Source organism: Eupeodes corollae, chromosome 2, assembly GCF_945859685.1.
Source record: "Eupeodes corollae chromosome 2, idEupCoro1.1, whole genome shotgun sequence".
Lineage (NCBI taxonomy): Eukaryota > Metazoa > Arthropoda > Insecta > Diptera > Syrphidae > Eupeodes > Eupeodes corollae.
The window spans coordinates 66,424,211-66,439,239 of record NC_079148.1 but is presented as its reverse complement, the minus strand read 5'-3'; the positions used below and the strand labels follow the sequence as shown (position 1 = coordinate 66,439,239).

General features: G+C 35.1%; 2 protein-coding genes across 3 annotated transcripts; both read left to right on the top strand.

Annotated features, from left to right (window-relative positions):
• The first annotated feature begins 3,451 nt into the window (after positions 1-3,451).
• LOC129945352 (E3 ubiquitin-protein ligase E3D) lies at positions 3,452-5,209 on the top strand. Of its 2 annotated transcripts, none has more exons than XM_056055035.1 (2): positions 3,452-3,691; positions 3,829-5,209. In XM_056055035.1, the coding sequence occupies exon 2, from the start codon at positions 3,846-3,848 to the stop codon at positions 4,962-4,964; it is 1,119 nt and encodes a 372-aa protein (XP_055911010.1). In that variant the 5' UTR covers positions 3,452-3,691; positions 3,829-3,845; the 3' UTR covers positions 4,965-5,209. The 2 variants fall into 2 exon arrangements, with proteins under 2 accessions (XP_055911010.1, XP_055911009.1); XM_056055034.1 differs by having other exon boundaries at positions 3,453-3,762.
• Positions 5,210-9,518: 4,309 nt separating this feature from the next.
• On the top strand, positions 9,519-11,253 carry LOC129945353 (probable transaldolase). Its single transcript, XM_056055036.1, has 3 exons — positions 9,519-9,734; positions 10,139-10,262; positions 10,346-11,253. Exons 1-3 carry the CDS (start codon positions 9,638-9,640, stop codon positions 11,130-11,132), a joined length of 1,008 nt encoding a protein of 335 aa, XP_055911011.1. The 5' UTR covers positions 9,519-9,637; the 3' UTR covers positions 11,133-11,253.
• The last annotated feature ends 3,776 nt before the right edge of the window (positions 11,254-15,029 follow it).

Sequence of the window (15,029 nt, the reverse complement as noted above, 5' to 3'; positions counted from 1 at the left end):
TGTCAGGGCAGTTTTGTGATTCTTGGGTGTGCCATCTTGTATTATAGATGCACATTCATATTTAATACCTTAAGAGAGGTGGCGATGGATACAAAAAGGAAGTGGAACCTAAAAACAAGTCCCAACTTTTAATGTATGGATGGAGTTAAAGCTTAAATGTTTGCAGCTTGTGTGTTTGTTTGCGAATAGATGGGGGAGAAAGACATAAAAGCGACGGAAGATCCATGGAGCAAAACTTTAGTTGATTTTTAAATTTTAATTATAAATCGTTGGTTTATAAAGAAAAAACATTACAGTCCTTACCTCTTTTCTTTTGAATAATGTCTATAATATATAGGTATTACAAAAATTTGAAAATTAAAATTAAAAAAGGGAAAGAGACGTTAAGGATTTGTTTTCTTGAATTTTTGGTTGAGATAGAGTGGGATAGTAATTAAGTGGCGAGATAAGATTGCGTAATTTCGTTGGCTCGCCCTCGTTGATTTTTGACTTACTGAAAATCCAAATGGATCGACAGAGACAAATCGAGCCATCTCAGTTTCCCAACGGCCAACACACGGTCGGTTTTGGATCGGCTATGGTCCGTTTAGCTCTTTGGCTCTATCGTGTATGGCTGGCTACCTTTAGAATTTAAAGAAGGACAGTTTATTAAATAATTGCCAAAATGTAAAAGACTTGACAGCTCCATAAACAACGAACAATTTACGTTTTGTAATTTAAAATTTGGAGAGCATATTGTTTTATGATGTTATTACGTTATGTAGCCAATGAATGTTTGCTTTTGTAATTTTGTCTATGCTCTTCGAGTTCAAAAAAGTTAATCCATATTTTATCAATAATTGTTCTATTCCTAGAAATATATTTTCCAAATTTGGAAAATCCTTGATTTTGAAATATTGACATATCAAGAAAGATCCTTTTAAGTATGTAAGTCAACTGAACTTTGATTGTTTATATCTTTTTATTTGTGCTTCTCCAAATTCTGAAACTTTTGTCCAAAAACGTTACCAACTTTAATAAATTAACTTTTTTTAGAACAATTAAGGGGCAACAATTCTTTCATACACTATGTGAGCAAAACTTTAAACGTTTCCACAGCTTAAACAGGCGAAGTTCTGAAATGCAAAAAAATGTTTAAATTGGTGTTCCTCCCGTATTTGTATTAGAGGGATGTTTTATAACCTTTCTTAACAAATGGGTTTTCTGATACTGAAATAATTTTCAAATCGAAACAGTAGTTACTGAGATTAGCGCGTTCGAACAAACAGACAAACAAGCAAACAAACACTTCAGATTTATAATATTAGTAAAGATTATAGTTTAACAAAACAAAAAATACAAAAATCTAGTTTCAAAAATGTCTGCCTATTTCGGCTGAACTTACAGAGGGGCTAATAACGTTAATAGCCTTTTCACACCAAACCCAAAATCGTGTTTTCGACAAAAAGTTTTCGAAAACCCGAAAATAGTTCAGTGTCATTTACATGTTTTCATTTGACATTTAAATTTGTTTAACACCGACTGTTAAATTTTGTATTAAAAAAATTTGTGAGTTTTGTTCTTCTCAAATTATTTGTGAAAATAAAATGAATTCTAACCAATTCAAATTGATTAAATACATAAAAAGAAAGTTGAACAAAATATGAAGATTTTGTTAAACTTTTTTTCATTATCTCAAGCCTGAAAAAACGTAAAAGGCTGAACTTTCCTTTACCGCAGCATGAGTTTTCGCACGCGTTTTTTTTTAATCGATAGATATGCCCTAAAAATTATAGTAACCACAATTTTAGGGCGAGGAAAAATTGTTTTCTATTTTTAATTAATTTTTCAAGGTATACTTTTCCCCATTAAAAAAACATACAATAATGGCTATTTTCCAGATGTTTTTTCTTATTTTGACAGATATTTCCAATATTCCAGTCGTTTCAGTGATGCTAGATGTACTTTTTTGGGATTTTATTAGAAATTGTTCCTTTCATTTAATTTTGTTAAGGAAATTTTATATACATTTGTGGGAAATTTTGTAAATTTTGCTATTCTCTCTTTTTAATTGTTAAAAACAATAATATTTACAAAATTACTTGAGAAAAAGCAGTTATTTAACGGAAAATATTCCGCAATTTAAAAAAAGGTATTGCATTATTTGAATGCAATTTTATTATATTAAAATGAAAGTGTTCCTGGGAGCTCAATTAAAGTTGAGCAAATTTACCCCACAAACAAAATTAAATTCTGACGATGTTCGGAAACAGTGGTAATTGTTAAATAGTTTAATAAATTATTGTTTTTCTTATTTAAGTTTATTTAAGGAATTTGGTGAAGGTACCAAAACATCAGCGACGTGACCTTGGCAGTGAAACTGGCAGAAGAGCTGGGTTTGTTGCCAGTTTTAAAAAATGCAGAATTCACAGAAACCCAATGGCCATCTACACCCATGAAAACGCCATCGGATTCTTTCAGTGCGGCAGGGATACATGCCTAGGCAAAAAAAGGATATCACGTTCTGTTGGGACGTGGTTCGAAGAGGTATCCCTGTTCAAAGGGTTATGTACTTGGTGTACAGTTTCGCCTGAAAGTTTCATCCAGAGTAATCACTGAAGCTTTTATGATGTATAAATAATGTTACTTCCCACGACCAAATTTATTTCAAAATGAAATATTTGTTTTGACAGAAGCCTTCAGGTGTTTCATTTACACTAATATTTATAGATGACATCAACTTGAAGTTAGATACCAGAAGCTCATATCCCGTAGGTGAATTGTTACGATATTCGTAATAAAATTAAAATTGATGTTCTTTTTGATATCTTCAGGAAGAATTTTTTAAGTTTTCTCATAACTTTATGGTCCGCCAAAAATTTGGGTATATGAGAACTAACTACATGGAAACTTTGGACAGTTGTGACTCAAGGGTGATTTTTGGTTCGAAGAAGGAAAATAAAGCTGATAAAAAAATCATCCATTGTTCCGAGTTTTTGTGCACGGCGAGTAATAGACTGCCTCGGTTTCTGCTGCACACTTTCACGGACCGCGGCAATGTTCTGGGTAGATCTTGCGTCCCTTGAACTAACGGGTATTGGCTGATTGCTTACTGAACCAGTCGTCTCAAATTTGGCCACTTAACGTTGAAAAGTCGACTGTGAAGGATCATACGCATACCGTAAAATGGGAGAAATGCGCGCATCGTTTGCCTTAAGAAACGCTTATTTTGATAGTAAAGTTTTATCATTTAAATAGTGTAACTTGACATGAAGATTTGGCATAAACAATTGAATAATAAACAAAAGGTTTAAAAGATGTCACCAAAATCTACCCGCGTCATTTGAAAACCCTTTTTAGTAATAAGAGAATCAATAGTACCAAGCGACTATCCGTTCATTGTGTTCAGCCAGTAAATTGTATTTTCCGCTCACCGCCTCATATTTTTCAGATCCAAAAACGACGCTTGTCAAGTTGTTCAATCGCGTCGCTGATGATGTGCGAAATTTCTGTCATCTTTTTGTTAAAATATAAATATTGTTCGCTTGCGTTTCCATTTCCAAGTTCCAACAAGAAAGAAGCGAAGAGTATTCCTTAAAAATCGAAAACAAAATACAAAAACAAAGGTCGTTTCGTTTTGAAGTAAGAAAGAAGTATCTAGTTCACTAGAAGCCAAGCAATGCAGCTATAGATAGACGTGTTAAAAAATTTGGTTAGTTTTTATTCCTTTGGTATGTAGCTTGTTAAAAGCAAGAACCCATCTCAACAAGGGGCTAATAAAAGGTTCATTATCCTTCATTGTTCATCAAGCACAAATCGAAAGTAACATAAAGAATTTTTCCTTTTTAGCGGCCCCAGTGTTATCCATGTCTTTGAAATGCATTACCCTAGAAGTTCGCAAGAACTTGCATTGTGCCAATGTCTATCTACAATTTGACCACAGTCTTACTGAGACGGAATTTGTTAAAATTCAAGTCGACGATGAAAGCATCAAACTACGAGAATACTCCACGGAAACTACGATTTCTCTTCAAGGACACCTCACTGTTCAGGCGAGATCTTTGAGCAGCTTGGTTGTGGAGGAGAACAATGCAAGTTTTCGTATGAACATCGACACACCTTCCCCTTTGTGGCCAAATGACGATTCTGTGGACCAGAAAGTTACAAAGCACGCTCCCGATATAGAACCCTTGGCAAAAGTTAAACTGACATGCAGCCGATGCCAGAACGAAGTAACAAAGGATGACGTTCAATTTGAGCGTATTCTGGAGTTTCCATCGGGAACCATAGATGTGGGTGAGTTCTTCTGTCACCACGGACCAGACCTGAACGCAGTTCTTGTTCCCAAACGCAATGATATGTTCTACGGATTTTTCTTCATGATCTTGAACGCCGAATGTTTAAAGGGAATTCGTGTCAAGGAGGGACATGTATTTTGTGGACGATGTCTCATGCATCTGGGTGAGACCCTCTTTGACAACAAAGCACTGAAGATCTGGACCGACGCATTGCAAGAGGCTGTTTTCAAGCCGAGGGATATAGAATCGATGGTGAGTCAACTGATGTGTAGAATCCTAGACGAATGCTCAATCGGAAATACTATGCACATAATGCAATTTTCGAAGGCCATCGTCGAGGCTGTTATGCCCACAAGAAAGAAGAAATTCATTCTACTTAACATACTCGAAAGGAACTTGGATATTCTGAGAAATGTAGATTGTTCCGACGAAGACGGATACAACAACAATTGGGGGGTTGTTAAGTTAGAAAAATGCAAGGCCAACAAAGTACTTTATCAATTTCATAACGAAGACGAAGCGAATGCCATGTTGAAGTCGTGGCTGCAAGATATAAGTGTGCATACGACAAGGATTTCGCCGACCCTATTCTCGGCCCTGCAAAGACGACTGGAGAAGAACTCGAAGTTATTACCTGAAGTATATCGTTATAGCAATGAATTTATTTTAAGTTATGTCTTCTACTAGAAAATGAGAATGTTTTGCATTTTGTTTTTCTTTGAAATTGTTTTGTATAATAAGATGTGTATATTTTTTTAGAAAGAAAGTATTTAAAAAGAGACAAGAATCAAGACAACGTAAGAATTTAATTTATTTAAAACAAAAAAAATATAATAAACATAATGTAATAATAAAAGTTTGCCTTCCCTTTACCTAACACTAGTAACATGAACTCTGTTTATTGGTGAAATAAATTTTCAACTGCAATTAAATTGAAATATTTTATTTTTTTGCAATAAGAAATGGAAGCTCTTTAAAAGCTGTTGAGTCATCAGAAATATTAAGTAAGTATTTATTATCTTTGTTTACTTCCGGTCCATTTCGATTGTTATTGTAAATAAACGTAGACATATTTACATTTTCGAGTTTTTCAAATAGCTTTTTTTCGGGAGGGAGGAAGGAATGATACCTTGAATTGTATGTACCTCAAAGTTGTAGGATCTATGGGAAGGCTTTGTGATTCAACTGTGAGGTCAAAAGGTAAGTTTTCCGTTCTTATGTTATCAAGTCTTTTTGGATAATAACAAATTTTATTTGCTTGATTTTGGGCAATGAACTCTGATTTGGTGCAATCGAGTTTTTTATTTCAACAACGTGTTTTTAAACAAAAAGTTAAGATTTACCCTCACAAAAAATCGGAATTTAAAAACATTCACATGAAAAGTATAAACAAATTAAAGACACATAAGATTTAAATAACAGCAAACCTGTTTTAAGTTAAGTTAAATGTAGGGGAGAGTAGGAAGTTTTGTACAAATCATAACTTTTTATTTAAGTTTTTTTCTGCTTTAAAAGAAACAAAACAAAATTGCTGTTTTTATTTAGTGTTTTAAGATTTTTCACTGTAAGCAAAAATAAATTAATAACTTGTGAATACAAAATTGATTACAAAATGTTCGTTAGCTTCTTTCTACAGTCCCGATGTGTTTATGGCTAGTGAAAATAAGCTAAACCACAAACACAAATTGACTCATAAAAATTACAATATCGTAACAAGAGACCACTCAAGGGGCCGGTGTCGCTCTCTTCAAACGAAAAGGCATTAATTACAAAAAGTCATATACAACAATGAATTGCGAAAGCTCAAGACGCTAGAAGTTTGCGTTGTAAGTATATGAGTGCGGCTTATGCGGCTGGAGTTCCGCAGGTTACTTACTTTGCTTCAGAACTCGAAATTCTTTTTAAGGAACTGAAACTGAGCTTGGAAGAAAACTATTTCATCTTGGCCGGTGATTTGAACGCAAAACATGAAGATTGGGGAAATCAACATAGTAATCCCAGAGGTAACCATCTTTTTAATTTCACGAAACACTAAAACGAACGATGGAACGGACAATACCAAAGTACAAAGAACAGGACCAAATGGACGCTTACAGAAACGCGACTATTGACGCACTGCGAAGGCACAAGAGTGACTTACTGACAAGACTCAAACACTTGTACAGACGACTTACAGACCCACATGACTTGGAGGTTAGGACACTGATGTCTTCAATAAAAAATGTCAATCTGTTGATTAAGGAGAACTACAGGCTATCAATTAACAAGTACTGGGGCCGCAAGATCTGGTTAGTTAATTACAGTGACTCTCGTATGTTCCCTAAAAACAACAATATATACAGGAAAAAGAACGACAATGACCTTCCAAATCTGAAACTCCAAAGAACCGAAGAGAACAGAGACGTACTCAGGACAGCGCAAATAGATCCAGAAGAAGCCGTCTTTGATGATGACTTTTACATAATTGAAGATCCGAAGGAAAAAGTGGAGGCAGTGGGAGCTGCTTTCCAGCAAGTGTACAAGGTGAATGTTAGCATTCGCCCCAACCAAGACCTGGAAAACAGAGCCCTACTTAATCAATTTTACCTTCGAAATGATATCCAATGACAATGGTGATCTGAGAACCGTGCTTTCATGTGGTTCAATGACGATTCCTTGGCAAATGCCATAGTCGCCAAGCAAACGGGACCAAGTCCCTTGTTAGTGACGAAGGTTGAGCTTCAGCTCATCTTCAATTCAATAAAAAGCAAAAAGTCTGCAGGTATCGATGGTATATCCAACGTTGTACTAAGACATTTAGCGATGGAGGCAATTGACATTTACACCACACTCTTCAATAATGCACTGAATAATGCATATTATCCAGTGCATTGGAAGACCGCTGTGGTTCATCCTCTTCCGAAAAAGGGAAATTACAACTCCAACCCGTCAAATTTTTGAAAAAATCATTCATAGGGCAAAATAATTCCGGATAAACAGTCCGGCTTCAAGGCAGGTAATGACACAATTCATGCTGCGTCTAAACTCGTTTCTGATATCCAATGGAATAAATCAAAACAACAATGCACAGGTGCTGATCTGGTTGATTTGGAAATGGCCTTTGACACCGTATGGTTAGAGGGTGTTTACCTAAAACTGAACTTTATGATATGCTTAACGGTAGAAAGTTTGTTGTCAGAAGTGGCAATGTAACTTCTACCACAACATTCTCAATTAAAAATGGTCTTCAACAGGGAGCGGTGAATTCGCCGATTCTCTTCAGCAGCGATCTGATAGGCAGTCTTACAAAGGCGATTGCGTACGCCGACGATCTAATTGCGTACAAAACGGCCCGAAAGGTTGAGGTTATTAGAATTCTCTTGCAGCGTGATTTCGACAAGATTCAGCGATATTGTGACGATAGGAAACTGAAAATAAATGTCCAGAAGTCAGAGACAATTTTATTCCGGACTCCGTTGGCTGCGGCCATGAGGGATACGTGCAAGAATTGACGCAAGTTGGTCATCGTTGATTTTCACGGACAGCCATTAGCAAACAAAAGTGTAGTGAAGTACCTCAGTATCTGTTTAGATCTGTATTTATATTTCGACAGACATATAAATGCTGCTCTGACCAGGGCCAGAGTAGCCTTCGCTCTGACGAAACCGCTGTTTTACAGCAGTCGGCTTGACCCCAGAGTGAAGGTAATTTGCTACATGGCCCTCATACGGCCGATCATCGTTTATGGTGTCCTGTTTGGTTCTCCTTCCCAGATGGAGAAGTTTCGGGTGTTCGAGCGGCAGTGTTTACGATGCAGTACCGGCTTATATCGAACAGCCGGATCTTCTTACGTGTATTACTGTTCCAACGAGGTCCTATACAACGGGGCTCGAATCAATTTCGTAATAAAACTCGTTCGAGGTCACATTGCAAGAGCTATGTCTTTAACCAACAATTTAGTTTTCGGGGCGTTCTATCCGAGCGACGAGTATTTTGAGAGTGCACGCTTGAGCTACTTCATTCCACCAGAGGCATTCCTCTTTTTAAATAGATGCGGTCTGATACAGGATAGATTGGCAGTTCCGTTAATTTACCACGTCAGACGACGAACCGTGCATAGGTGACTCCTGTACAATCGGGACGCCATGGCACAAGGCGGAGCAGAGCTCATTGGGTTCAGTAGGGCAGTGTCCGAACGGGACCGAACTGATATGGTGAAGCAGGAGAACCAGTTTTGGTGGCTTCAATCGGCACTTGATAGTGGGTAGTTGGGATGGATTTTAACCCCTGGCCGGCTTACATACTTGTTTTATAATTTTAGTTTTTAAGTTATATAAGTAAAATAAATATTAGGGCCAAAAGGCATTAGTATTAAGTGTTATAGTTTAACTTAGAGTGTCCGTATGGGACTATTAAGTTAGTTGTAAGTTATGGTTAATTAGCCTAGTTATATGAACTTTTGTCTAGCCTTAAGATAGGTTAAAGATTGAAGTAATAAAAATGAATTAAAAAAAAGTGCGTTGGATAGTCATGACAGAGGTCTTGAGTTCAATCCCTGACTGTGCCACCTAAAATTTTTTCATGGGTACGTCCTCTTGGATTAATCGACAGATTATCCAAGAGTAATTCTTTTCATGAAAAGTGCTTTTCGCCGTTAAGATTCGACTTAAAACTGTAGGTCCCCTCCATCCCTGCGAACATTACTCACACACAAAAATTGTTGAGAGTACATCTTAAAATATACATACGTCAAAAACTTAAGTATAAATCCCATCTTTAGGCTGGTGATCCAGCAAATTTTAGAAATTTAAAATTATTCAAAAAAGGGCTTTTAAAATAATTGATGACCAAAAACTCATTAACTCAATTACGCCACTGGCGTATTATCGTCGTAAGGTTTCTTATCGTTATTTTGCATTCCTCCCTTACACAGTTTAACGGTAATACTAGCGCTTCTACCATAAGCTTACCTTCAGACTGATTTTCAGCCGTACTGTGAAATACAGAGATTCGTAAATGCACAATGTTCAAGAATTCAAAATCAATGTATGTACACCGACACCTACTGCTTTTAGCTCCTTCCTTTACTTTATACTTTTAAAACACAAATAACGAAAAATAAACATCTTGACTTCTCTTTTAAATATTTTAATTCAAGCTTCGTGCTTTCGATTTCTTGATCAAAATTCCCACCACATGGCAACACTCGCTGGCAGCGATAACGATAACCTTTTCGTGTTATTTTTCCATTTTAAGTTTTCATTCCATGTTTTTTGCTATAAGAACATAGACAGGTTCTGTTAACTTGCGGTGCTTTAGCTTTTCTTATTATTTTTTTCTTTTGATAATTCCGATTCCGAGGTAAGGAGATTTTGCAAATCATGAGCTCACATCAGTCGAAAAAAGTTAAAATGACATCCACTTTGGATCATTTGAAGAAGTACACTACCATTGTTGCTGATACTGGAGATTTTGAAGGTAATTATGCGGCATGCACCTAGCAACTAGCAACACAAGTCAAGTGTTCTATTGGTTTGGGTTTGTGGGGGGCATGTTGGATATATGAAAAACGTATGTTATTCAAGGTGACACCAGAATCGTTCATTATAGTGCTCACGATATTTGCGAATGGAAATGGAAAGTTCTGGCTGGCCTCTTAGTTTTGTATTTGTTGTTTCTCATGTGAATTTTTATTTTGTCACTTCATTTCAACTTCGCACTACTTATCCAAATAAAATGTTTGTCATGTCATGTTAAGTGCTTTTAGCCTAATGATAATGAGAGAAGACATTCCTTTATGGAAGCGGTATCTAGACCTACCTCTTCCTCTTCTCTGGGGATACAATATAAGAATGTAAATAATTTCTATTAATGTTTTACAGCCATTAAGGCTTACAAGCCTACCGATGCCACCACAAATCCTTCGCTGATTCTTTCGGCGGCAAAAATGGAGCAATACAAGAGCATCATTGACAAAGCCGTCAAACATGGAATCAAGGCTGGAGAGTAAGCTTTTTTTCTTAAAAACTAAACTTACAACTTTCATAAATAATTCAATATGATTTTTATTTTATCTTTCTTTGAAATAGAACTGAGGAGGAAAAACTATCTGAGGCTATGGATATGCTTTGTGTTTTGTTTGGATGTGAAATCCTCAAGATTGTCCCAGGTCGGGTATCCACCGAGGTAGATGCTCGTCTATCGTATGACACACAAAAAAGTATCGAAAAGGCTCTTAAGTTAATTGGACTATACGAAGAGTTGGGAGTTTCAAAGGACAGAGTACTCATTAAGCTCGCCTCAACTTGGGAGGGTATCCAAGCGGCTCGAGTTCTTGAAAAGGAACACAATGTTCACTGCAATCTCACATTGCTGTTTTCGTTTTGCCAAGCTGTGGCTTGTGCAGAGGCAGAGGTAACCTTGATTTCGCCATTTGTTGGTCGCATCTTGGATTGGTACGTCAAGAACACCGACAACAAATCATTCGAGCCCGAGAACGATCCCGGTGTAGTGTCGGTAACAAAAATCTACAATTATTACAAGAAGTTCGACTACAAAACCGTAGTCATGGGTGCATCTTTTCGTAATACCGGTGAAATCAAAGCATTAACTGGATGTGATTTGCTTACAATCAGTCCAAAGCTTCTCGAGGAGCTTAAAGACAGCGACGAGTCAGTGGATAGACTCTTGGATCCAGAGAATGCAAAGAATGTTCGTTTGGAGAAAATCTCGCTGGACGAGCCAACTTTCCGTTGGATGTTAAATGAAGACGTTATGGCAAATGATAAACTTTCCGAGGGTATTCGTAATTTTGCTATTGATTGTCGTAAATTAGAGGCTGTACTTAAGGAATTAGTACGCGCAGCAAGTTCTTAAAGGGAAGAAAATAATAAAATTATCAAGATTGAAATGATTGATAATTGAACTTATTGTTGTTTTGTTTTTCATTTTCTCTTTTGTATTTTGGGTAAAAATAAATAATTTTTTGTAATCCTAATGAATTTGTTTACTTTGAATATTTTTGGTAAGACAATTCTAAATTAATTGTTGACTAATGAGAAATCTAATTAAAACAATAATAAATGTATAAAACGGTAAGGTAGCTATAATGAATTTTGTATGGTGTGCGTCCCAATTTGGTAACTCTTATTATGTAACATGAAAGGTGTATTCACCATTGATATTTATTGAGAACTTATGAACCTATAATTTGAAGCATTCAAACGTTTCTTTGAAAAAAAACTTTAACAAAAATAAGTGAAACTCTTATGAGCATACCATAGGGTCGTTTAAATCGATTAAGATATTTTTGTGATCTCGGTAACCGAATCGGAGAACATTTCCGCAAGTTTTGTTGCCGGAGAAAATCCAAAAAAAAATGTGAAACGCTTCGCATGAAATTGTATTTATTGTAGCACCCAACAACTTTTGCCGGTATGTATAGCTATAGACATTTTCTACGCAGGTGCATGAAAAATTGTGTCGGAGGTGATTTGTGTATCCGAACGGTTTAGATGATACAAAATACATACATTTAGTACAAAGCCAATCAAATGTCTCTCGCACTCAAGGGTTTTTTGTTTCCCTCATTTTTATGCCGAAGATTCAGTTCGAGTACAAAGAAAGGAATATAGGACTTGAAAGGAAGCGTCCGTACTCCGTGGCGTGGACATTGGTTTTGAATTCCTTAATATTGCAAAGACATGAAAAGAAGGAATGTAAGAAACTAGTTCGGCTAAAGAACGAATTTCTATTCTTGACAAAAGTTAAACTAATGACCATTCTTGGAAACTCAAGTTGTATAGTGGAATTGCTTCAGAAGACGAATGCAACAGGCTACATCGTTGGAGCACAATCAATCAAAACAACGGTAAGAAAAGTCACTGGAACACGAAACTAAGGATGGGAGTTTGGAGTTTTGGAGGTACTTAGTTTTGGGGACATCACGTGTGTTATAGTTTTGAGATTATTAATTTCCTTTAAGAATGGTAGTTCGTTTTTTATTTAAGACTACAATATATGAAACAAATTGTGAAATAGCAAAGTCTTTCAAATTTTCAGAAAAAGGGGTTGATTGAGGTATCGAAAATAGGAATTTTTATGAATTTTTGCGGATTTTTATAACTAAGCATGCAATATGAAAAAATACCAGAAAAAACTTCAGATTACAGAAATATAAATCTCAAAAGTCTTCCTTTCAGCCTTCCCCCTTCCAGATGCAACGTAAGTGAAAGAAATGGCTTTTTGATAAATAACTTAGTGTCGTTTGCCCAAAAGCATACAAAATCTCTAGGTTTTAAAAACAGAAGAGCCAGACGTTTTACTTATAAATAAATAAATTGGGTTGCGCACCAGTCCCTTTGAGAACTAGGGCCTAGTGACTGACAACTCTCAACCATTCCTGTTGTCAGGGATGGAAGGGACCTAGAGTTTTAAGTTGAATCCTAACGGCAAATTTGGGAAAGCACTTTTCATGACAAGAATTACTCTTGGAGAATTTGTTTTATTATTACATTTTTTTGACACACATAAATAGTGATTATTGAAGTGATTTTTACTGCGACATATAGGAACTATATAGCAAGTTTTGAATTAGTAAACAATTTCAAACCAGAGTTTTTAATCAAATATGACATCACGACGGTAGAGAAGTCGAAAAAAGTGGGTACCTCTATTCCTTCCGTCTGTCTGTCTTTCCTGGCCCCTACAGTCCAAACAATTGTTCTGATTGAAATTAAGATTTTCAGCTGATTAGTGTAGGGAGTTTTATAATTTTTTATAATACAAAAAATAACAGCAGTCCCCACACAAATTTTTTGGTTCAAACATATTTTATTTTCTAAAACTTTCTCAAAATTTTCTGTTCTTTATTTGGCTTCTTTCTACAACAAAAACATATTTTGGTATTGCTCCAGAAGGGTACACCTCAAAAAATTCTTTATTTTGTTTTTAAGTTTCTCAAGAGCTAATGGAACGATTTCAAAATTCTTCTGTTTCTGTGAAAGCTCTTGTCAATGATCAAATTGATGATGATTTTTTATGATCAAAAATGTATTGTTTTTATTTTTAATAAAATACTTATTTTGTTTACAAAACTCGATATCTCAGAAAGACGAAATTTTTTTACGAAATTTAAATGTAAAATGTTCACATATTTATAAGCTCTTTATTTAGTGCTTATACCAAAAATATTTTTAAGACAAAATTTAAAATGATTTGCGATAAAAAAGGTTAATCTAGATTTTTTGACAGATAAAATGGCATTTACATTTTTGAGAAGAACTTATTTTGGAGGTACATTTTTAAATCTTAAAATATAGGCAATATTTTTTAACAGACTTTTTGGAAGAAATTATCAAGTTCATTTCTTTCAAAATTGGTTTTCTGTTAAATACAAAAGATCTTAAAAAATTAAATAAATATACTTTTGAAGTGAATTTGCTTTGGATGCTCTAGAACTGAGATTCAAACATGAATTTCAATAATACAAATGTCCCAAAAAATCAAGTAACACTTTTATTAAACTAGTAGTAAAAAACATAATAAACGTTTCATATCTATTGATATAAAAGCTTTGAAACGGCTGCAAAACTTTTCTTCCCAACTTATTTTTTTACTTACCTTACTTTGTTTTAATTTTTTTTTTTTTTTTAGATAAATTATGTTCTTAAATACAATTATTTCCTTAAATTCAAGAACCAAACCTTTTTGTCTCTACAATTTTTAAGTTTTGTTGACGCCTTTATAAGATCCAATTACGAGTAAGCAGATTGATAACGATAGTAATAAGAGACTCCCGGAAATTGAGTTCGAAAAAACTACGTCAAAAAAGCCCGACATTTTTACATATGAAGTCCTCTCTCATTTTATGGATTTTTAAAGTTTTCCAGCGTTCTTCGCATTAATAGAAATTAAAACAAGAAAAGTGTGTTTTGTTTTTGGAAAAAAGCAACGTTTCAAAACAATTTCCTACATTTCTTAACTTTTTATAGTAGTTAAGTAAGCTATTAGATCCTATGATCCATAAAGAGAACCAGTAGCGGATTCCTTGAACCTTGTGGTCTTGAGCTTCTCTTTGTTTCATTTGTAAGACGTTTACTTGAATATGGTTGTTTAATGTGGTCACCTTACTACTCAATTCATATAACAAGGCTTGAAGCAATTAAAAGAAAATGTATGCATTTTTGGCTTCTTTTTCGTTCTCAAAGTCTTGCTTTAATAAACCGCCCAACACTAACCAATTATAGAAAGTATGTAAAAGTAAAAAATAGGTCAATATCATCTCGACCAGTTCTAAGTCAGTATTTTTTAGTTTTAGTCGTACAAGTATAAGACTAAAGCAACAATTGTTTTTAATACATCAAAATACGGAACAAACAGCCCCTTGGTTTAATACATTTTACTTTAGTATAGTCTTTAAATGAGAATCTAAAATGCATTTAATTATAAACTATGTTCTTTAACACCTTAGAATAATTAATTTAGATTGTAAGTAATACGAGACGGTGTTTTTCCCATCAGAGACTTGGTCAGAATTGAACCACTGATAGGTATAACTTCTAGGTGGTCGAAATATGCATCTATCTGGCCACTGCTGTTTATTCTGCAAATGACATCAGTGCTGAAATCAAGCTTAAGATAACTCTTGCTTATGGCTGCTGCTTTAGACCTAGAAATCAATTGAAAAACAAGAACCAAAGGAGACGTTCTAAGAAATTCTCCTTATCTCGGTCTTGTTGTAAAGCATGGTCCTTCTCTCAGGTAAATGAGGCT